The 24,603-nt window shown below is 42.9% G+C and overlaps 1 protein-coding gene across 1 annotated transcript in view; it reads left to right on the top strand.

Annotated features, from left to right (window-relative positions):
• Nucleotides 1-24,603, top strand: part of CSMD2 (CUB and Sushi multiple domains 2) — a 621,436-nt gene that overhangs the window by 340,008 nt on the left and 256,825 nt on the right. The window contains exon 14 of the mRNA XM_007453867.1: nucleotides 23,620-23,946. Within this exon, the coding sequence (XP_007453929.1) occupies nucleotides 23,620-23,946 (327 nt within the window). The remainder of the gene's footprint in view (nucleotides 1-23,619; nucleotides 23,947-24,603) is intronic.

The following is a 24,603-nucleotide window of genomic DNA, read 5'->3' on the forward strand; positions in this document are numbered from 1 at the left end:
CACACACACACACACACGCACACACACACACACACACACACAGTCTGCGTACTTGATTTGTAGTGGTTTCTAAAGGGCTTGGCTGATGCCGACCATGGGTGAGTGAAAGAAGAGAGGTGGGGTCCATAGGAGTAGGGTCTGGAGAGACTGGTTGGTACCCATGGCTGGAAGCATGTCCCTGTTGGAACAAGAGGTATGAAAGTGGTGTCAGGATGTCCATTACAGGACCCTGGACAGAGACTCCAGTCCTGGCCTTTCTCCAGCTGGCCTGGGTCCAGTCCTGCCCAGCAAGGACATAGGGCATTTGCTATTTGTAACCCCCGTGTAACAATTGTCTGTCCTGACGTGTGGCTACAAGAGTATCATGTTGGTATTTTCCTTTCCAATTTGAAGGATCTTTCTATTTGATACACATATCTTCCCAATCTCTAGCTTTCTTTTTTCTTTCTGTTTTGCTATTTTACATTGTACAGTTCTTTTACATTTTTATATAGACAAATCTCTTGATATTTGTGATTTCTTTTCAAAGCTGACAAAGTTATCATTCTGCCACAGATCTGAGAAACAGCTTGTTGTATTTTTAGTTATTTGTCAGTAATTTGATTTTTTTAAAAAATATAATTTGTTATTCCATCTGGAGTTTATTTAGATGAATGCATGATATTGTCCAAACTATTACACAGTTTTCCAACATGATTTATTGAGTAATTCATTTCCCTTTTGATTTGAGAGAAATGAATTGTTCTATCACATTCTGAATCCTCAAATGTAGTTAAGTCTATTTCTTGACTCACCACTTTGTTCTGCTGCTCATTTCTATCTTAGCACCGGTGTTGAATAATTTTAATTGTTGTTTTATAGTATGTTCTAATATCTGGCAGAGCTGGAAACTACTCCTTCCTCCCTTAATTATTTTCTCTTTCAGAATATTCATTGTTATTCTCATCTGTTTGCTGTTCAAGATTAATTTTAGAATCATTTTGTCATAGTAAAAAAAAATCCTATTGGGATTTTGTATGTGTGCTCCTATTAAACTATAAATTAACTTGAGGAAAATAGGCATTTTTATACTACACAGCCTTCCCATCCAGAAACATGGTGTGTCACTCTCTTTGTTCATCTACTTTCATTTTTCTAAATATAACAGCTTTGTGGTTTTCTTCACATAGGTCACATACGTCGCTTGCTAGCTGTATTTTTAAACAGGCAGGTGCTTTTTCACTCCCCTCCCACCTCGACCGCAATGCCCTGGGCACACATGAAGCATGTCCCGTTTTCCCTCCTCTCTGTGGCTGAATCCTGGAGTTCCCCTTAAATATATAATCCCAGATTTTCCAGAACAAGTGCGATTTCAAGCATCCTTTCCTTTGTCCCAGAAAATATGATCACAATAGCCAGAGTCCTTGGAAATTGCCTCTTTCAAATGTTCAGAGCTAGAACTGGGATCAGCTGAGGTCTGAAAACGTCAGCGTCGGTGTGAGGGATAATATTCCTGGGAACTGCTTGTGATTGGGGCAGGGGCTGTGATCACAAGGGCGGTGTGAACTTCCTGCACTGATGTAGTGTTCTCCTCATTTCTCTGGGCTGCCTTAAAGGTCCCGTGAACACACACGTGGCCCCGGGAGAGAAGCAGGGAACCTGGGGATTGCTTTGGTCCAAGTTTGTCAATTTCAGGTCCATTGCTGGAAATTGAAAACCAGCGTGTGTAGTTCTGGGCCCCCTTCCTCCGTTACCCAGGCCCCCAGCACCTGGATACTGAAGACGTGTGGTCTCACTGTGCTAGTGATGAGCAGAGCTGGGGGCGCCTGCTCTGTAGAAGGACCCCAGTATTCCAAAAGGGTCAGTTCCTTGAGCAGAAAGTCCTGATGATGGCAAGAGCTGGGAAGCATCTCTGTCCGCTCCTGCAGTGGGGAGTGGGCACTGCAGTCATGGCTGCAAAGCCTACCAGGACCACAGGGGCGGCCTGGGAAAGGTAACCCAGAGTCGAGGGAGGCCGGGGCTCGGAGAACTAACCCTGAATGAAGGGATGGCTCACAAAGGGGCCTGCCAGCACTTCCAATCAGAATATCCAAGGAAATAGAGTCAACACTTGTCCTACCAGGCCAGTGTGGGTCATACATCGCTTGTTACCCTTATTTATTTATTTATTTATTTATTTTGCGGTACTTGGGCCTCTCACTGTTGTGGCCTCTCCCGTTGCGGAGCACAGGCTCCGGACACGCAGGCTCAGCGGCCATGGCTCACGGGCCCAGCCGCTCCACGGCATGTGGGATCCTCCCGGACCGGGGCACGAACCCGTGTCCCCTGCACCGGCAGGCGGATTCTCAACCACTGTGCCACCAGGGAAGCCCTACCCTTATTCTTAAATAGGCAGATACTTGATGGGTGAAGGTGGCTTCTGGGTTGAATCAGGTCCTCACCCAGGGGAACAGGGTCTACCTCTGCAGCGTATCCCAGCCCCAGCAAGAGGCTGCAGTTTCATTAAGAGCTTTACTCACAGCAGGGACTGGAGAGGAAACCAAGAAACAGAACAGAAGCCCAGTCCCTGAGCTGGGGCACACATGGTGGGGCAGGGGTGGCAGGTGGGGAGGGTCCTGAAACTCTGTGGGCCTGTGGGTGTGCTGAGTTCCTCACAAGCCCACCAGGTGCTGACTGTATGAAACCAGACTCACAACTCAGCCCACTGGTTTGAGGGGACAGGTCTTCCCCATGACTGTCAGGCGTGGCTGGGCTGGGTTCAGGATCTGGCTGTAAGAAGTGAGTCTGTGGAATAAAAGTGTTCAGTGTACCTGGGTAGGGTCTCATCAGGCAAAGACTGGATGTGAAGGGATGGCTCACAAAGGAGGCTACCAGCACATCTAAGGAAGCAGTCAGCGCTTTTCCTACCACGCCAGTGTGGGTCACAAACAGCACTTGTTACCTTTATTTTTAAATTGATACATTATGGGGAAAGGAGGTATCTTTGATGGCCCTGCCCAATACAAAATAGACCCAACCCAGCTAATCGTGAGAATCACTCATAGGCTTTTTAAAATACAGAATCGTGGTCTCATCCCCAGAAATTCTGATTCAGCAGGTCTGGGATGGGGCTCAGGAATGATTGTTCTAAAGCTTTCCTAAGTGATCTAGATCAGATTAGTGAACCCCACTAATAGGGAATACCTACTGTGTGCCCGTTGCTTGCAGGGGTGTTTGGAATCATTCCTGAGGGGCTTGGTCCCCTGACAAGATGGCAGCCTCTTGAGGCATGGGGCTAGGATGTACGTGGTCATATGTTGTGATCATATGTTGTTGCTGTGAGGCTGGCCAGGCTGAGGCTGCCATAACTCGGGTGGTTACGATGGTGGTGGCCTTCTGGGGTCCAAGGAATGTTGACCTCAGTATTGGTATCCTAGTGAGGCATGGGATGCAAAGTTCAGTACTGTGACATTACAACTCGATGTTGCAATTGCCTGCTTTTCACTTCTCTGAATGCAGCAAAATGTGGAGGGGAGGGGCTGCTATACACCCAACAGTCGGAAAAGGGAACTGGGAAAGGGATGGGCATAATTCTAACATGGTTCTTGTCTGCCAAGAGCTCATGGTCTAGTGAGTGTGGCAAGCACATACTTTTATTATAAAGCAATCTTTGAATTACTGCAATTTATAGATGTGGCCACAAAGTGCTACCAGTATGTAAGGAAGAAAAATTTATTCCAGTTGGAAGATTCTCAGAAGATTTCTTGGAGGATCGTGGGCAAAATTTCAGCCCAGTCCAACCCAGGGATATATCCAGAACCAAACTGCAGAAACAGTCTGAAGGACATATTCCTACAGCTAAGAGTCCTGGTCCAAGGTATCTGGGGACCACAGCCACCTGGGTGGACTGGGGGCTGGAAAAACTGACCAAGCTTTAGGGGTCTTATACTGGACTGTGACCTCTGTTTGAGGGCCGGTGGGGAATGGGTATACCTACCATTCTCACTTCAGCTTTCAGCTTTGGAATCAGAGCAAACACGTTCTTTTCCTTTTATAAAATTTTCAAAGTTATGTGTATGCCAAGTGCATTCCCCATGCAGCAGCACAGACCCTGCCTTCTCCATGGTGCTCTGCGATGTCTGCTAAGAGAGCTATGGGGGAGACACAGCCTCTCTAGTCAGGGTCTGTTTTCACAGCTGCTGGCTCAGGGGCTGGGGCTCAAAGCTCTCCCAACACCCTCCCCCGTCCTGTGAGCCTCTGGATGAACCTGTCATCTCGCGTGGCCAGAAGTGCATCCCCATCAGTGCTGGGTGTTGTGGGTGTCCTCAGGCTCTGTGGTTCCTGGGGAAGGCACTGCTCGCCTTTTCTAGGAGTTGGCTTTCAAGGAGAGCCTTGGGCTACCTCTCTTGGGGGGACAAAGACCCTTCCTCCAGTCCTATGTACAAAGGCAATCTGGGGGTCTCCGGAGATGGGCTGAGTACAGGACCGCTCCCCTTGGCTACCTGGTTAACTCCCATCTTGCTCAGGGAGTCAGGTCAAGCTCCTGGTCTTGAAGGTAGCTCTCTCAGGCTAACTGTAAACTCCCCTGGATCATCGTGGATTCCCCTGAAAGGAGACCCAAACATACTCCCTTACGATGCAGGGGAACAGCCACTAAGTGTTCTTATCCAGTCTGTGGTGGCTGGTGGTCTGCGGTTATGACTGGGCTTAGGGTGGCCAGGACCATGGATAGCACTAGAATGCCTGAGTGAAGGTGCTCTGCTCAGACCGCCTCAGAGGAGATGGTGGGGCTCTCCGAGGGGTCCCAGAAGCATCTTCTGAGCTTTGGGGGATGTAGTCTACACCCTTTCTTGAATTCCCCTGGCTAATAGGAAGTCTTGGGTTCTTGGGCTATAGCCATCGTGCCCGCATACTTTTCTCGCCAGCTAATACCTGTGTCTGGCTGATGAAGTTAATTAAGAAGAGTTGAAGCTATAACCCCAGCAGAGGGCACAGAGGCCCACTGAGGTCTGCCCTGTGGCGAGGAGAGTCCCCACGAGTACCACTCAGAGATCCTGGGGGCTGGGCCCAGGCAGCTGTAGGACCTCACAGCAGTGAGAAGCGCTTTTGAGAAGCTTTTGCTTGGCACATGGAAAGACCGGTCGTCAGGGCACCCATTCCTCACCCCACAGGGCACAGCTCCTCGGAATCCCAGACAGAACTCAAGTCTGACAACACTCAAGTGTCAAGCTGTTCAGCTCCAGGCACCTCCGCGCAGCTGACAGAATACATCTCCTTTCCTAAGTCCGTCTTCCCAGAGAAGGTGACACATGGAGTCTTAGCAGCCAAGCATTCATTCCCACAAAGGAGGAGTTTTGTCAGAATCCTCTGGGTTTGGAGTTATCTGCTCATCCCCTGAGAAGAGGGCCCGAGGACCAGGGTGCAAACCTTTCGATCTGGAGTCTTGCTTGGTTGAGGAATGGGCTATGCTGGGGAGGGGTGAGGAGACCCCGCTCTGGCTGCCTCCTCAGGCTGGTTGAGACTTGGAGACATGCCGAGCAGAGGCCTATGTGGAGACATGGCCTCCGGCAGCAGCGCTGAGACATGCCTCTCATTGCAAATTCAACAAAGATTGAATGTATGACACCCGCGCCCAGGCACGGGGCTACACCCCATGTCTTCAGAAGCTTCAGCACAATGAATTGTCACAACAAAGGTGTGATTTAGAAGTTGCCAATCTAATTTTTCTGCACGTGGAAGTAGAAAGCAAGGTACAGAATGCTTCCCCCCACCTCCCCGCTCAAAACAACAGGCAAAAACCCAAATTTCCCAGGATTCACATATGCTCCAGCTTTGGGGTGGTGGCTTGGTGTGCCTACATATACTTTCCAAAGAATTCATAGCCTGTTTTCAAGGTAAAAGCTGAGCCCCAGGAGTGTGGACTCAGTTCCCTCCCAGGAGTGGAGAGCAGGGATTTTTCTTCATGCTTTGTTCCATAAGGAACCAAAACTGTCCTTTGAGCCGGTGGCAGGAGATCCTCAGCCAGCAGCTAAGGAGTACATAAGACCCCAGCTCAGAGCCTGGCCTGGGCAAGGACCTCTGAGCAGGTCTGAAGAGGGTCTAAAGCCTAGGGTAAGCGCCAGGAGTGGTTTGGGTGGGCATTATTCCAGAGGTGTGGCAAAAGTCAATCGCGACCGCAGGGTAATTCCAGGCAGTGGGTAATTCCCCGAGGTTGGCCTCTGCTGATAAGCAGTCAGTTTATACCAAGAACCTAGCAAGACTCTAAGGGGGTACAGGGATCAGGGTCCAATCGCAGGAGACAAGAATTTAGCAATTGTTAGGCCCCTCCCCGTGAGCTTTGATTTAAGATTCCAATCCAGAAGGGGATTGGATTGTGAATGAGGAACTTGAGGCAGAAACTACTTTCTCAGGATAAAGGATACTTTTGTGGAAGGGAAATAAAAAGACCACGTGTGGAGTGACCATACATCCATACTTGCTTGGGGCCCTCCCTGTTTACATCTTTTGTCCTAAGGTAATTATTAGTGGTACCATCTTTCATTCTCAAAAGTGTCCCAGTTTGGGCATTATATTACGTGGCCTCCCCAACCATGACCCATGATCACTGAGGATGATCTCTGAGCCAAAGATCTAAGAGATGCTGCAATGGACCCCTTCCTCCCTCTCCCCTCACCCCGTGCCCCTCTCCACTTGCTTACTTTTCCCAGACACATTGGCCCTCTTTCAGACCCTCAGATACACTAAACTCTCCTACCTCAATGCCTTTGACTTGAGGTTCACCATGTTGGAATGTTCCTCAGGAGGCTGGATCCTTCTCATCACCCCTAAAGGTGTCACCTCCCCAGAGAGGCCTTCTCTAACTACCCTGTCCGAAAGAGCTATCCTTCACTTTCTGATTTCTCCATATCCCATTTCATAAACATATTAGTCAACTTTTGCTGTGGCATCAACAGTGCAAAAATCTCAATGAATTGCAACAACAAATATTTATTTCTTACTTGTGTCGCATGAGGGCTGTAGGTCAGTTGCAGCTCTGCAGGGCTCAGGGGAGCTCTACATAGCCTCTTATTCTAGATGTGCCTGCTTGGACATGCCTATGCCATGTCCACTCACCTTCCATGGGGTAAAGCAAGTCACAAGGCCAAGCTCAAAGTCAGTGGGGTGGTCAGGAGGGCTCTGCCTAAAAGGAAACAAGGCGAGGGCAGGGCGGGAAGGGATGGTTGTGAATAAATAATACACTCTAGCACAATAAGCTATGCTTATGTTATTTGTTGATTGTCTGGTGCCTTCCTAGACTGTAAATTTCCTGAGGGCAAAACAGTATATGTCTTGTTCACTGTTGTATCTACGGTGCCAATCAGATGACAAATTTTTGTAAGTACCGGTTTCCTATTTTTGTTATAGTTATTACTAATCATATTAGTGTTGGGAGTTATTAGGTAGACAAAGCCAACATGGTAGGGATAGGAGAGCCTCTGGTTTGGAAGACACTTGACAACCCAGAGCCTACTAATGCAGGATTTCATTCTTCAGCTCTCAGGCTGGTGGGGTTATAGCCAAGGGTGGCTTGGGTACTGCCTTAGTCCATTCGGGCCACTATAATAAAATGCCACAGACTGGGTAGCTTATAAACCACAGAAATGTATTGCTCACAGTTCTGGAGGCTAGAAGTCTGAGTTCAGGGTGCCAGCCTTGTTGGTAAAGGTCCTCTTCCAGGTCGCAGTCTTCTCCTTGTATCCTCACATGGCAGGAGGGGAGCAGATCTCTCTGGAGCCTCTTTTATAAAGCACTGATCCCACTCATGAGGGCTCCACCCTCATTATTTAAGGAGCTCCCAAAGGCCCCCACCTACTAATACCATCACCTTTGGGCATTAGGATTTCAACATATGAATTTGGGGGAACACAAACATTCAGACCTCAGCAGGCACTGAGTGGGATGAGCCTGGTGTACAGACTCTATGGCTGCAGCTAGGAAGGATAAATGCGGGGGGGGGCGGGCACACATCATTTCTACAGAAATGATGCATAACAGAGTTTTCCAGGTGGAAAGGAGAGAACATTCTAGAAAGAGAAGATAGCCAGAGCAAGACCTGGTGTTAGCCTTGCACATTTGTAGGGCTGCAGTAATCTAATATAGCTGGAATGTCAGGGAGAGTTGGGGGGTGGAAAAATAAAGATAAAAGAGCTTGGCAAGGGCCTTCAGTCTTTGAGGGTCCTTTTGTGCTCTTTTGAGAAGTTTAGGCTTTATGTTCTGTGCAACAGGGGGTCTTTATTTAAAGAGTTCCAAGCAAAGATGAAATATCATGAGAATTTGTGATTTACAAAATTCATTCTGGAGCCAATAGGTAGGATGGATTCAAAAGGAATGAGATTTAAAGACAGAAAACCAGATAGGCTATTGCAGTAGGAAGAGAGCCTTCACTTAACAGGGTGTGGTGGGGCTGTGACAAGTACAAGAGACACTGAAGAGTTAGAATCAGCAGAAGTTAGTTACAGACTGGATTTGGGAGCAAGGGAAAAGAAGTTGATATATTTTGCTTAGGCAACTGGGTATTGTCATTCATGGAGATAAGGAATGAAGGAGGCTTAGGAAAATAGATAAAGAGATCAATTTTGGACATGCATTCAGGGTGCTGGTGGGATCTCCAGTAGAGATGTACACCAGACAGTTACATACCAAGTATGAGTGTGTGGGAGGGTCAGTATCATTTAGGAGGCAAGGGCATAAGGAAGAGTGGTGGGAAGCGGGAAGGGGCCAAGGGAAAGCCCATAACTGGGTGACGGCAGAGTTGAATCATTCCCTGATGCCAAGGAATGTTCCAGATGCAAGATTCTAGGAGAACCAGTTTTGGGAAAAAAGACTAGGAGTTCAGTTTTGGCCAGTTTTCATTTAATTTGCTCTGATGAAACCCAGACTCCTCCTGAGTCTAAAAGATCTTTGCCGTCCTCTCCTACTCATGTCATGTTCCTAGCTCCATGGTTCACCTTGCTCCTGCTCTATTGGCTCCCCTTCTGTCCCTCACATACACCAAGCTCGCTTCCACCTCAGGGCCTTTGCACTTGCAGTTCCCTCCACCAGGAATGACCTTCACTTAGGACAGCTGGCCACATCCCAGAAGATGCCTCCTCAGACGGGCCGTCACTGACCACCTTGTTGAAAGCAAGCACCCCCCCCCCCATTCAGTCCTTTCCCTTCACTCTGTCTTATGTTCTTTGCCACCTATTAGAATGTAAACTTCATGCCAGCTGAGGACTTGCTGATCTGTCTGGTTGGTTGCCTCCCATATCTAGATTAGTGTTTGTCGCACAGCAGATGCTCCGTTAGTACTCCAGCTAGGTGGAGACATTCCAAGGCCATGCAGAGGGGCCTGCACAGGAGACAGAAAGGAAGCGTTTCAGGAATGGGGGAGGGCTCAGCTCTCTCGAATGCCCTGCTCACCTAACGCAGGGGGCCTGCGCTTTTGCCTGCCTGCGAGGTGGGGATGGAACAAAACAAAGAAACACAAAAACTTGACACAATTCGTGGCTTTTCAATCAAATTACATCAAATATGAATTGAAGAGGACATGTTCCTTGCTCAGGAAACATGTGGACAGCGTCATCCGTTTATGCCTGATGCTCCTTTTGGAATGTGTATGAGTTTCTAGAAGGCATCCTCAGTTCTCCTCAAAGAGAACCCAGCATTAACTTAATCTTGTTTATGATAAGGATGAGCCCGGCTGGGTGACCAGTTCCAGCCTCATGCATGTGACTTTGAAAACCTCGCCCAGCTTCCTCAGGCCCAAGGAAGTTAAATAGTAACTCTCACCAGCTCCAGTGCCAGAGATGTTGAAAAACCTCAGATGAAAACTACTGTACTCTGAGCTTCTGAGCAGAAAGAGGTGAAAGGAATTCATTAGTGGCTTTGTAAAGCCTCTGGCTCCAGCTCAGTTCTAGCATTCATCAGCAGAGCTACCTCAGTTTACTGGTTCAGAGATGCACAGTGAAGCAAGAACAATCTGGTCAGGCTTCTCCTGCTTGGGTGAGCACTGCTGGAGAAAATCGCCCAACCAGGCAAATTGGTGCTGCTACAAATTCAAGGTCACCAGTCTCAATCAAGCCTGCCACAGTGCCCAGCATCCATCTGTGTTTCTTAAGTCAGTCTGTTCTCCTCTTCCCCATGGAAGCTATGCCAAGCATTCTCCACTCCCCCCACCCCATCCGGGGAGCAGCGCCCCTCCTCACCTTACCCTGGAAAATGACCTTGTCTCCCACCTGGCAGACGATGTCCTCAACTTCCAAATTCCAAAGACACCAAGCCTGCAGATCATCACCATCCCCATCCTTCCTCTGACCTTCCCAACTTTAATACCAGAGATGCTCACTCCTCTCTCCCATCAAAAACCAATCCCCCTGTAGCTTATGCATCCCATTTTGGCTTTAGATCAGGTACCTTCAAACACCTTTAAACTAACAGTAAGAAATGCAGTGCAGCACACACTCACACATGATTGAAACAGATTCACAAACAGTACTTACCTTTATCCCTATAATGCACTCAGTTATTTCCCATTCTCTTCCTTTTGTTTTTGTTTTTTTTCTTTTATTTTAGCATCCAGCCCATGACCCACCACATTGCTTTCACGAAGAGTCACTGTTACAAAAATTTTCCTATAGATTCCCCCTCGCCTCCCACCTTCTCAGGAATCTATGCCCCGTGTAATTCATCCTCTTTCTTCTGTCTCAGCCTCTCCCTTCTGCCACGTCCTTCCCATCACCATTTAAATTCCCCCAGGTCCCCCTTCTCTTAAAAGTAAAACTCTTTCTTCACACCTGCCACATCCTGCCCGTTCCTGAATACTCTCCTTCGCGTCCGGACTCCTTTGATGGGATGTCTTTCCTTGCTGTGACCACTCCTCACTTCCCAGTCCCTTACCCCATCCGTTCTGACCTCTGTGTCCGCCACACCTGGAAACTGCTCTCACCAAGGTCACCAATGAGCCTCCTGTTGCTAAAACCCAATGGGTTTTACCCAGATGCTCCACTCTATTTCCGGACAGGTAGCCCTTCCCTCCTTCTGGAAACCACCCTCTTGCTTTTCCTCCTACCTTCATCTGCTTTGTCTCCATCTACCCTGCCAGCTTCTCTCCATCCTCTTGCAAAGTTCCATGCTGTCTGTTTTTTCCTTTGCCATCTTGTTAGCCCTATTGTTTGAAGTTTTTGTTTTCTTATAATATTGTACATTTCCCCAATCTTTATTGACCAGCTTTATTCACTTGTTAGTTGCCTCTTAATTACCTTAGCCCATACTTCTATTTTGAGTGTTTATCTTTTTGTGGAATTGTAGTTCTTCATATGTTAAACATAGTAAATATTTAATTGTAATATCTTGCAAATATTTCATTTGGTCCTCACTATTTACCTTTTATGGTGATATTTGAAATCCAAAAGGTTTTCATTTCTGTAACTTAAAATACTGTTTCCTTTATGATTCTAACCTTAGTATAATGCTAAGTCCTTCCCCACCTCTGAGATTCTACAAATATTCCTTATATTTTCTTCTAGTACTTCTGTGGTGTACTGAGTGAAATGTGGATCTAATTTCTCCATTCCAGATCCAAATGGTATCTATTTGTCCAAGCATCCCTTATTGATCAATCAACCTTTACCTTGCTAATTTAAAAAGCCCCCTTCATCATATACTACATTTTTGGATGTCTGTATCCTTTTCTGAACTTTCTTTTTTGGTTCCATTGATCTCTCCTTTGAAGTTGATACATTACAGATTTTATTATTGCAGCTTTATAATATGTTTTAATATCTGAGTTGATAAGCCTCCCTGCCACTGGAGAAAATCAGTACTGCGGTTGAGAGCTTGGGCTTTGGAACTAGCTTGACTGGGTTCACATCCCAGCCCCATCACTTACATGCCTTGTGACTGTGGGCACGTTACTTGAACACCCAGACTCAGGATCTACATCTGTAAAATGGGGATAATAATAGTATCCCCCTCAGAGGGCTGCTGTGAGGCTTGATGGGTTAAGACATATGATGTCTTGCAATGCCAGCTAGCACCTCATATGCAGTTTTTCCTTGTCTCTCTCAACAGATGGATCTTATAGTTGTTTTAAGCTCCAGAGGGAAAAAAATCAGTGTGGCCCTTGTCTGGAATTACATTAAATTTTGCCTGGAATTACGTTAAATTTATACAATGACTTGAAGATAATTGTTATCTTAACAATATGAACTCATCACCCAGGAAAAAAGTTTGTCTCTCATTTTTCAGTTTTCTGCCTATCAGTAAAGTTTTGTTGATTTTATTATATAGGTCATGTTTGCTTATTGTTTTAGAGCTGAAATTGACTTGGTAGCACTTTACAAATAAGATTTTTTTACACTGTGGGTGTATTGATGTGTGAGTAGATGAATGTGAATATGTGTATCATGCATACTATCTTATGGGAATATTTGTATCAAGACTAATTAAATAGCATAGCTACTATAGCTTGCTTAAAATTTAAAAGCTCTGGCCCTAAAAATACCTATTCCCTAGACGTTTTCCAGTCTCCTCAGGTTTTTCTCTTCACACAATTTTTGTAATTTAAAATTCTCCATTTTGTGAATATTTCAATTTTATTAGTATGTTATACGTACTATTCTTTTATAATTGACTTATCTACTTAATTTTATTATCCTGTCTCTATGTATATATCTTTCCTCTTTACTTCCTGAGTAGACCAATGAGAAGTTTCTCTTTGGCTGGTCTCTTCAGTTAACTTTTTTCTGCTTTTATCTTTATTAAGTTTATTCTCCCTTTTCTCCTTAATTTTCTTTAGTTATTCTCTTTGTCACTTTCTTAGTATAAATGCTCATTTCACTTATTTCTTTTTTATTTAATAATGAATAAGGCTATTAATTTTCCCTCAAATACAGCTTTGGCCTAGTATCATCATCGTTATTATAAGTAGTCTGTACTGACAGCCTTTGTTTCCTCTTTGAACTCAAGAACTTATTTAGGACAGGGTTTTATAATTTTGGGGGTGATTAGGGGTTTTCTTCATTCTTTTATTATTTTTGCAACATCTTTATTGGAGTAAAATTGCTTTACAATGTTGTGTTAGTTTCTGCTGTATAACAAAGTGAATCAGCTATATGTATACATATATCCCCATATCCCCTCCCTCTTGCACCTCCCTCCCACCCTCCCTATCCCGCCCCTCTAGGTGGTCACAAAGCTCCAAGCCGATCTCCCTGCGCTATGCAGCTGCTTCCCACTAGCTATCTATATTACATTTGGTAGTGTATATATGTAGTGCTCCTCTCTCACTTCATCCCAGCTTGCCCTTCCCTGTCCCCGTGTCCTCAGGTACATTCTCTACATCTGCATCTTTATTCCTGTCCTACCCCAATCAGAAACTTTTTTTTTTTTAGATTCCACATATGTGTGTTAGCATACGGTATTTGTTTTCCTCTTTCTGACTTACTTAATTCTGTATGACAGAATCTAGGTCCATCCACCACACTACAAATAACTCAATTTCACTGCTTTTTATGGCCGAGTAATATTCCATTGTATATATGTGCCATGTCTTCTTTACCCATTGATCTGTTGATGGACACTTAGGTTGCTTCCATGTCCTGGCCATTGTAAATAGAGCTGCAATGAACATTGTGCTACATGTCTCTTTTTGAATTATGTTTTCCTCAGGGTATATGCCCAGTAGTAGGATTGCTGGGGCATATGGTAGTTCTATTTTTAGTTTTTTAAGGAACCTCCATACTGTTCTCCATAGTGATTGTATTAACTTACATTCCCACCAACAGTGCAAGAGGGTTCCCTTTCTTCCACACCCTCTCCAGCATTTATTGTTTGTAGACTTTTTGATGATGGCCATTCTGACTGGTATGAGGTGATACCTCATTGTAGTTCTGATTTGCATTTCTCTAATGATTAGTGATGTTGAGCATCCTTACGTATATCTTCTTTGGAGAAATGTCTATCTAGTCTTCTGCCCATTTTTGGATTGGATTGTTTGTTATTTTGATACTGAACTGCATGAACTGCTTGTATATTTTAGAGATTAATCCTTTGTCAGTTGCTTCATTTGCAAATATTTTCTCCCATTCTGAGGGTTGCCTTTTTGTCTTCTTTATGGTTTCCTTTGCTGTGCAAAAGCTTTTAAGTTTCATTAGGTCCCATTTGTTTATTTTTGTTTTTATTTCCATTTCTCTAGGAGGTGCGTCAAAAAGGATCTTGCTGTGATTTATGTCATAGAGTGTTCTGCCTATGTTTTCCCCTAAGAGTTTTATACTGTCTAACCTTACATTTAGGTCTTTAATCCATTTTGAGCTTATTTTTGTGTATGGTGTTAGGGAGTGATCTAATCTCATAGTTTTACATGTAGCTGTCCAGTTTTCCCAGCACCACTTATTGGAGAGGCAGTCTTTTCTCAACTGTATATTCTTGCCTCCTTTATCAAAGATAAGGTGACCATACGTGCGAGGGTTTATCTCTGGGCTTTCTATCCTGTTCCATTGCTCTATATTTCTGTTTTTGTGCCACTACCATACTGTCTTGATTATTGTAGTTTGTAGTATAGTCTGAAGTCAGGGAGTCTGATTCCTCCAGCTCCATTTTTCTTTCTCAAGATTGCTTTGGCTATTTGGGGTCTTTTGTGTTTCCACACAAATTGTGAAATTTTTTGTTCTAGTTCTGTGAAAAATGCCATTGGTAGTTTGATAGGAATTGCTTTGAATCTGTAGATTGCTTTGGGTAGTATAGTCATTTTCACAATGTTGATTCTTGCTATCCAAGAACATGGTATATCTCTCCATCTGTTTGTATCATCTTTAATTTCTTTCATCAGTGTCTTATAGTTTTCTGCATGCAGGTCTTTTGTCTCCTTAGGTATGTTTACTCCTGGGTATTTTATTCTTTTTGTTGCAATGGTAAATGGGAGTGTTTCCTTAATTTCACTTTCAGATTTTTCATCGTTAGTGTATAGGAATGCAAGAGATTTCTGTGCATTAATTTTGTATCCTGCGACTTTACCAAATTCATTGATTAGCTCTAGTAGTTTTCTGGTAGCCTCTTTAGGATTCTCTATGTATAGTATCATGTCATCTGCAAACAGTGACAATTTTATTTCTTATTTTCTGATTTGGATTCCTTTTATTTCTTTTTCTTCTCTGATTGCTGTGGCTAAAACTTCCAAGACTATGTTGAATAAGAGTGGTGAGAGTGGGCAACCTTGTCTTGTTCCTGATATTAGTGGAAATGGTTTCAGTTTTTCACCATTGAGAACGATGTTGGCTGTGGGTTTGTTATATATGGCCTTTATTATGTTGAGGAAAGTTCCCTCTGGGCCTACTTTCTGGAGGGTTTTTATCATAAGTGGGTGTTGAATTTTGTCAAAAGTTTTCTCTGCATCTATTGAGATGATCATATGGTTTTTCTCCTTCAATTTGTTAATATGGTTAATCACATTGATTGATTTGCGTATATTGAAGAATCCTTGCATTCCTGGGATAAACCCCACTTGATCATGGTGTATGATCCATTTAATGTGCTGTTGGATTCTGTTTGCTAGTATTTTGTGGAGGATTTTTGCATCTATGATCATCAGTGATATTGGCCTGTAGTTTTCTTTCTTTGTGACATCCTTGTCTGGTTTTGGTATCAGGGTGGGGGTGGCCTCATAGAATTGTTTGGGAGTGTTCCTCCCTCTGCTGTATTTTGGAAGAGTTTGAGAAGGATAGGTGTTAGCTCTTCTCTAAATGTTGGATAGAGTTCATCTGTGAAGCCTGGGCGTTTGTTTGTTGGAAGATTTTTAATCACAGTTTCAATTTCAGTGCTTGTGATTTGTCTGTTTATATTTTCTATTTCTTCCTGGTTCAGTCTCGGAAGGTTTTGCTTTTCTAAGCATTTGTCCACTTCTTCCAGGTTGTCCATTTTATTGGCATACAGTTGCCTGTAGTAATCTCTAATGACCCTTTTTATTTCTGCAGTGTCAGTTGTTACCTCTCCTTTTTCATTTCTAATTTTATGGATTTGAATCCTCTCCCTCTTTTTCTTGATGAGTCTGGCTAATGGTCTATCAATTTTGTTTATCTTCTCAGAGAACCAGCTTTTAGTTCTTGATCTTTGCTATTGTTTCCTTCATTTCTTTTTCATTTATTTCTGATCTGATCTCTATGATTTCTTTCCTTCTGCTAACTTTGTGGTTTTTTGGTTCTTTCTCTAATTGCTTTAGGTGTAAGGTTAGATTGTTTATTTGAGATGTTTCTTTTTTCTTGAGGTAGGATTGTATTGCTATAAACTTCCCTCTTGGAATTGCTTTTGCTACATCCCATAGATTTTGGGTCGTCGTGTTTTTATTATCATTTGTTTCTAGGTATTTTTTTATTTCCTCTTTGATTTCTTCAGTGATCTCTTGGTTATTTAGTAGTGTATTCTTTAGCCTCCATGTGTTTGTATTTCTTACAATTTTTTTCCATTAATTGATATCTAGTCTCATAGCATGTGTTCAGAAAAGATACTTGCAACGATTTCAATTTTCTTAAATTTACCAAGGCTTGGTTTGTGACCCAAGATATGATCTATTGTGGAGAATGTTCCATGAGCCCTTGAGAAGAAAGTGTATTCTGTTGTTTTTGGATGGAATGTCCTATAAATATCAATTAAGTCCATCTTGCTTAATGTGTCATTTAAAGTTTGTGCTTCCTTATTTATCTTCATTTTGGATGATCTGTCCATTGGTGAAAGTGGGGTGTTGAAGTACCCTACTATGATTGTGTTACTGTTGATTTCCCCTTTTATGGCTGTTAGCGTTTGCCTTATGTATTGAGGTACTCCTATGTTGGGGGCATAAACATTTACAGTTGCTATATCTTCTTCTTTGATTGATCCCTTGATCATTATGTAGTGTCCTTTGTCTCTTGTAATAGTCTTTATTTTAAAGTCTATTTTGTCTGATATGAGAATTCTTGCTCAAGCTTTCTCTTGATTTCCATTTGTATGGAATATCTTTTTCCATCCCCTGATTTTCAGTCTGTATGTGTCCCTAGGTCTGAAGTGGGTCTCTTGTAGACAGCATATATACACGTCTTGTTTTTGTGTCCATTCAGCCAGTCTATGTCTTTTGGTCGGAGCATTTAATCCATTTACATTTAAGATAATTATCGATATGTATGTTCCTATTACCATTTTCTTAATTGTTTTGGGTTTGTTATTGTAGGTCTTTTCCTTCTCTTGTGTTTCCTGCCTAGAGAAGTTCCTTTAGCATTTGTTGTAAAGGTTTGGTGGTGCTGAATTCTCTTAGCTTTTGCTTGTCTGTAAAGGTTTTAATTTCTCTGTCAAATCTAAATGAGATCCTTGCTAGGTAGAGTAATCTTGGTTGTAGGTTTTTCCCGTTCATCACTTTAAATATGTCCTGCCAATCCCTTCTGGCTTGTAGAGTTTCTGCTGAAAGATCAGCTGTTAATCTTATGGGAATTCCCTTGTATGTTGTTTCTTTTCCCTTACTGCTTTTAATTTTTTTTCTTTGTATTTAATTTTTGATTTTTTGATTAATATGTGTCTTGGTGTGTTTCTCCTTGGATTTATCCTGTTTGGGACTCTCTGCACTTCCTGGACTTGATTGTCTATTTCCTTTCCCATATTAGGGAAGTTTTCTACTATAATCTCTTCAAATGTTTTCTCAGTTCCTTTCATTTTTCTCTTCTTCTTCTGGGATCCCTATAATTTGAATGTTGGTGCATTTAATGTTGTCCCAGAGATCTCTGAGACTGTCCTCAGTTCTTTTCATTCTTTTTTCTTTATTGTGCTCTGTGGTAGTTATTTCCACTATTTTATCTTCCAGGTCACTTATCTGTTCTTCTGCCTCAGTTATTCTGCCATTGATTCCTTCTAGAGAATTTTTAATTTCATTTATTGTGTTGTTCATCATTGTTTGTTTGCTCTTTAGTTCTTCTAGGTCCTTGTTAAATGTTTCTTGTATTTTCTCCATTCTGTTTCCAAGATTTTGAATCATCGTTACTATCATTACTCTGAAATCTTTGTCAGGTAGACTGGCTATTTCCTCTTCATTTGTTTGGTCTGGTGGGTTTTTACCTTGCTCCTTCATCTGCTGCATAGTTCTCTGTCTTCTCATTTTGTTTAGCTTACTGTGTTTGGCATCTCCTTTTCGCAGGCTGCAGGCTCATAGTCATTCTTTTATTATTGATTTGTAGTTTATTTGCACTGTGAATAGAAAATGTGTCCCAACAGTTTTTGCTTTGTGGAGGAGTTTATGGAGAATTCGTTGTAGCCCAATATAGGGTCCATTTCTGTAATATTCCAAGGGTACTTGTGAAGAAGGTGGTGTTCCTTGTTTGAAGGTTACAGAGTTTCATATAACATATACACAGTCATAGTATTTTACAGATCCTCTTTATTTACTTTTGACTTCAAATTTGTATATTTTTCTCCAACTCTTACGTTTTTTGGGGTTTTTAAATTTTATTTATTTATTTTTGGCTGCATTGGTTCTTCGTTGTTGCACGTAGGCTTTCTCTAGTTGCAGCGAGCTGGGGCTACTCTTCGTTGCAGTGCACGGACTTCTCATTTTGGTGGCTTCTCTTGTTGCAGAGCATGGGCTCTAGTTGCACAGGCTACAGTAGTAGTGGCTCACGGCCTCTAGAGCACAAGCTTAGTAGTTGTGGTGCATGGGCTTAGTTGCTCCGTGGCTTGTGGGACCTTTCCGGACCAGGGCTCAAACCCATGTCCCCTGCATTGGCAGGCAAATTCTTAACCACTGTGCTAAAATTAGTTTATTTTGTCTGTTTCAGTGCTTTGGGGCCAAATGTATCATAACTGTCATATCTTCATTTTGGAATGTGCACGTCATCCATTTTTTAAATGTCATCTTTGGATTTGAGATTTTGTTTTGTCTCATTGGGTCCCTAGTAACTGAATTATCATTTTGAAAGCACTAAAACTAGCAGTGACAACACCTGAGGAAAAGATAGTAGAAGAGGGTTTTTCAACAAAACTTTTATTTCTCACTCAAGGTCCTATTGAATAATAATCCAGTATTATACACAGTAATGATACATCCATTTGGTAATGAGGTTTCCACTTTTATTATTTTTCAAAAGTCTGAACCATTTAAAGGCTTATCCAAGGTCAAGATCCATGAGCACAACGTGGTAACAGCTTCCAAAGGGAGAGGCTACCTCATCTTTCTCTTTTACCTGGGTGATTGATAGTGATGAGATCCAATCACAATATGTTTTGTTATCCTCATTTGGGACACTGAGAAGCAAATTCTATTCTCCAACAGAAACATTCTACTGTAATATGTAAACCTAATTTTCCAGAGTGAGAGAGATTAGACCTTTGTTGGACAATGTACACTCCCTTTTCCTGCCCTCATTGTAACAAGTCTGAATTATACCTTGGGATAGAAAACTGCGCTTTATAGGGCCACATTTCTGTTCTATTAGTGTCAGTTTATCAGCTCCATCTCTTTCCAGGTGCAAGAGGAAATGTCTCTTGGTAGCAGTCCAGAGGACTCTTGTACTGAAAAAAAAAAAAAGAATCATCAAGAGTCTGGTGTGATATTGTAACATCCAAGGATCTGATATTAGTATTAAAACCCCTTTTTTTGTGGTTTGCATTTGCCTTCACCAGTAGTTCTCAAACCCTGGCTGCAACATTAGGATCACCTGGAAGCTTTTAGCACCTCTGATGCCCTGGGTGTACTCCACCAAATAAACAGGAATCTTTGGGGCCTGGGCATTGGTAAATTGTAACACTCTTCTAATCTGAAGTCTGAGCTATCTTGGCCCATTTCATTATTCTTGACTATTCTGAGTCACTTTAAGTTGTGTGTCTTTTCCCAAAATGAGGGTTATATTTTTCTAAGACAGATAAACCTGTATACATTTGCTATCATAAATGATGTTTTGTCTTTTTCCCTCTTTTTTAGCATCTTACTTTACATTTCCCCTCCTTATGATTCCTTGTTGTTTCCTTTGAATTCCATTTTTTTTTCTAAATTGACTGCTTTGCTTTTTCCCCTTTGGTAATTTTGAAGATAAGCTACTTTATACTCTATTACTAATTATACTTAACATTTTTAAAGACACACTGTAACCTATATTTCTCTAATTAACCACAGAAACTATATAACAGAATTTCTTACAAAATGAGGAAATTAGCATATCTCCTTGCTTCAACTTTATACTTTACATCAGAATAATCTGCAGTATTTTACCCTGGGATTTAGGCAGGAGTGATATCTTTTATCTTCCCTTCCAACAAATATTTGTTACACTTGCAGTCTGTTTTCTAACTATGTTTACAGCAATTATTTAGATTCTTTACGATATTGTTTATTTTCTTATTACCAATCTTTTTTCATTTTTTATTAAGCATAACTTTCTCTTACTTGAGTTCTGCATCTTGATTCATGTCTTCGTTGGGTTGATAACATCTTGAAGTATTTCTTTAGTGTTGTATGGATAATATACTTTTTGAGGTCTTTGATACTGGAAGCGGTTTCTGTTGTCTTTGTTCTTTGACAATTTGGCTGGGTCATACTCTTTTCTACTCTAAATTATTTAGGGACAGATCTGTACTGTGTCTAAGAGACATACACTGAGGATCACAGCGTAGTATTTTTTCCATGTTTCCAGAGCCAACACAGACTTTGGTCAGTTCTTTTGGTTGGGGCTTGGAACGGGATGGGGATGTGAGGCACGCGTATCCATGTCACCATCTCTTCAGATGGTATCAACAATTAAATGCTCATTGATTCATTCAGCAAATATCGATTGAGCACCAACAATGTACCAGGCATTGTGGGAGCCATAGGGATTCAGAGAAATCAAACAGACAACATTTCTGCCCTCGTGGAGTACATGTGTGTGTGCTGGGGAGAGGGAGGGACAGACCACAAACAAGCCAGTGAACAAGGTAATTTTAGAGAGTGATAGGTAGATCTGCCATGTATAGCTGCTCAAAATGTTGCCCCTGGAGCTTTACAACATGGCAACTCTGGATAAAGGGTATAAAGAAAAAAATGTGACAGTGATGATGGAGTCGGGGTGGGGACTCAGGTGATGTTCATTAAATTCTCTGCAGCAAATCCATTTGTTCTCATGCTTTCAGTGCCTTTGAAATCATAGAGCTTTTCTTTGTCTTTGGTCCGCCTTGGTGTTGTTCTGCTGGTAGACAGGCCATGTGGTTTTTCCCCTTCTGTCTTCAAGGTAGTGGTCTTTGTTGGTTTCAGATTCCTCATTATTTGTATTATGCTCCCAGCTGGACTACCACAAAGCCATAGATGGGAGAGCTGTGTGGGGACATCTGTGTCCAGCCTGGAACCTCCAGTTCAGGGCTGTTATAATGCTTGGGGTTAACAGATGAATCTTTAACAGATTCTAAGAACACCCCCAAGGACTCCACTATTAGACTTAGTGAGCAGTACTGTTCTCATGCTGGGAGACGATGTTCCTGGGTGGCTAAGGGCTTGGCCCGTGGAGTCAGGTGGATTTGAACTTGCTGCTAACATCTACTGGCCGTGCAGCCCTAGCAAGCCACTTAATCTCTGTGTGCCACAGTGTCTTCATTTTTAAATGGGGTTAATAACAGTACCTACCTCATGCCGTTCTTGTGACAGTTAAATTGAGTAATTGATGAAAGTGCTTAGAACAGTGCCTGTACTTAGTAAACGCCCAATAATATACAATGGTAATTACTATTAACTATACCTTGTGTTGCCTAAAAGCTTTTTCATGTCCTTCTCTTCCCTTGACTCAAACTTTCAGTACTTGTAAAATACAGAGATTATAGGGATGAGACTGATTGTGTCCTCGGGACAGGGTTCACTTCGCTGAATTTGATGGGAGGGCTTTGAGTAGCAGATTGAAAAAGTAATACCTAATGCAGAAAAGGGGAAGGTGGGTAGAGTCAGGCAGGGGAAAGAGACACTCAGTGGAAGGAATCACCAATCCCTTTGTTTTGTGTTCTTATTTTTTTCTTTTGCAAGCATGATTTTATTATTATTTTTCACCTTAGCTTCATTATAATTAATAAGTCAAATATTATACTTTAATTTCAATATAATTAATACCAAACATCACTGTAAATGTTATAAAGGCACTTAAATGTTTGTCCATATTCGTTTCTACCTTCTTTACACTTTTATATATTAAAAAATGTTTCAATGAGCCTATATCATTTTTGCAGTCAGAAAAATTAAATATTGCTTTCATTTTGAAAAAATATCACCCCCAAACCTTTTACTCTAATACAATTTTTATTTGGGGGCTCATGTCCAGTCTTTACCCATATATAAGTAAATATTTAATAGCTATAATCCAAAGCATGCATATAATTTTATGAGGTACTGTTTTACTTTAAAATGTTTAACATTCTTCTTTCTACAGGATCATATTTATCACTTTAATGATTGTGTTCAAACTGCACCACATTAAAGGCTATAATTTACCTCGCATTATTGGGCTGACATGTAGGTTGTTCACATTTTTTCCTCTGTAATAAAATTATGTCACTGTAAACATCTTTGTCCATGTGGCTCTTTTTCTTTTGAATTAATTCCTAGAGATTACTGAGTCAGAATATTTGTATAGTGTTGTGGCTGCTGGTAAGAATGCATACACTCCCTTCCAAAAGGATTATATCAACTTTACTGTGCAACTGGCAATAAATACATATGAGTTTTCATGAAGCCTCAACAGTATGGGTTGTTTATTTTTATTTTTTTTCTAGTGAAATGGACTGTGTTTTCATATTAATCCTATTTTCGCTCATGTGAATCCCCTGAGCATACTGTTTGGTCATCTTGGTGATGTTCTTATACAATTATAAAAGCTCTAATTCAATATTGATAGCTGTCCTTTGGCATATTTGTTGCAATTTTTTTTCATTCTGTCATTTTTCTTTTTAATTTTGGTTTAGTGTTTGTTTGTTTGTTTTTCCATTTATAGCACTTTGCTTTGCCTCAGCCTTGTTCCAGGGTCTATTAATTACTGGCATGGAAAGGGTTGAAAATAAAGATTTTCAGAAGATCCTTGGAATGCATGCAGGGCCTCAAGATAAGGCGCTGTCACCTCTCTCCCCCAGTTTCTTCCAAAGCTTTGGGCTCTGAAAGATGGTGCCTACCTAGCGCCTCCTTAGCATAGTTTTGTAGCTTCGAGGCTGGCAGAATCCCCAGGGGCACACCTATCATTTCCCCACTAAAAATGTTTAAAAGATAGAAATGGACTTGGAATATCTCCACCCTGGTTACCACCCAGGGGACCACCACCACCTAAAAGGAGCCAGGCACTGGGACTACATTTAAGCTTGAATGATGGGTTTTTTTCCCCAACGCAAGGGACCGAGAAGCATGCAGACCCTGCCTGGGGTGGGCTCACCGAAACAGAGAGAGGGCCAGGAGAAGACCAGCTCCACCTTGTCTGTGGTTTTCCAGAGGGACCCTTCCCAACACCACGTGTGGCATGGAACCCAGCATGTCTCCCACCTAGAGCTCAGAGCCCAGCCAGTCTAGCCCAACCCTTGTGTCACCCTTTCTCTCTATTGCTCTTAGACTAAGAAATGCTCCCACGCCAGCCCTCAGTGGCCCAGGCACAATACCAGGGATGCTCACTGACCCCCACGGCTCTTCTCTTGCAGTTTCCTGCTTCTTCAACTTCACCAGCCCCTCTGGGGTCATCCTGTCACCTAACTACCCAGAAGACTACGGCAACCACCTCCACTGCGTCTGGCTTATCCTCGCGCGGCCCGAGAGCCGCATCCACCTGGCCTTCAATGACATTGATGTGGAGCCTCAGTTTGACTTCCTGGTCATCAAGGATGGGGCCACGGCTGAGGCCCCAGTCCTGGGCACCTTCTCGGGAAACCAACTCCCTTCTTCCATCACAAGCAGTGGCCATGTGGCCCGTCTTGAGTTCCAGACCGACCACTCCACGGGGAAGAGGGGCTTCAACATCACCTTTACTAGTGAGTCCACCCTGTGTCCTCAGCTGACCGTCCCTCTGGGGATGTCCAGTGGAGGGGGCTCCAGCAGAGGAGTGTTGATGTGGGTGGACCAGTGCCAAAAGCCTTGCAAGGCTGCAGAGCCAGGCCTGGGGCTCCAGCATGAAGGGAAAAGCGGAAAGCATTCTTTTCTGTGGCGTCACTCGCTTTTGAGCATTTATTTCCTATGGATGTGCCATATAATGTGAAAGGAGCCTGGGGCCTCATTTCTCCCTCCCACCCTCCCCCTCCTAGAAGGCTCAGCTAGAACCAGGAAGGGCCCAAGGGAGATCAAGCCTTCCCCATCCTCTTCTAGCTACCGACGCCTCTCTGATGTGCTCCCCCAAGTCCTTGGACGCCTACTCACTGCCAACTTCATGTATTCCCCGTGGGGCTGCTCACACTTTGCTTTGCCAGTTCCCATTCCCATAGGCAAATCAGAAACAGAAATCTAGAGCAGTGTTTCTGTTTGGCTGTGAGACTCATTAGAGCCAACTCTTGGGGCATTTCCTCATGGCCCCTCTCAGGCCCACAGTCCCAAAGTTGTCACCTCCAGTTTTAGCCCTTGGCCCCTTCCCTAGAAGCAGACTGAAGCTCAGCAGTGATTGTTGTCGTTTCTGTGTCTCGGGGCGGGGGGGGGGG

Source organism: Lipotes vexillifer, unplaced genomic scaffold, assembly GCF_000442215.2.
Source record: "Lipotes vexillifer unplaced genomic scaffold, Lipotes_vexillifer_v1.1 scaffold213, whole genome shotgun sequence".
Lineage (NCBI taxonomy): Eukaryota > Metazoa > Chordata > Mammalia > Artiodactyla > Lipotidae > Lipotes > Lipotes vexillifer.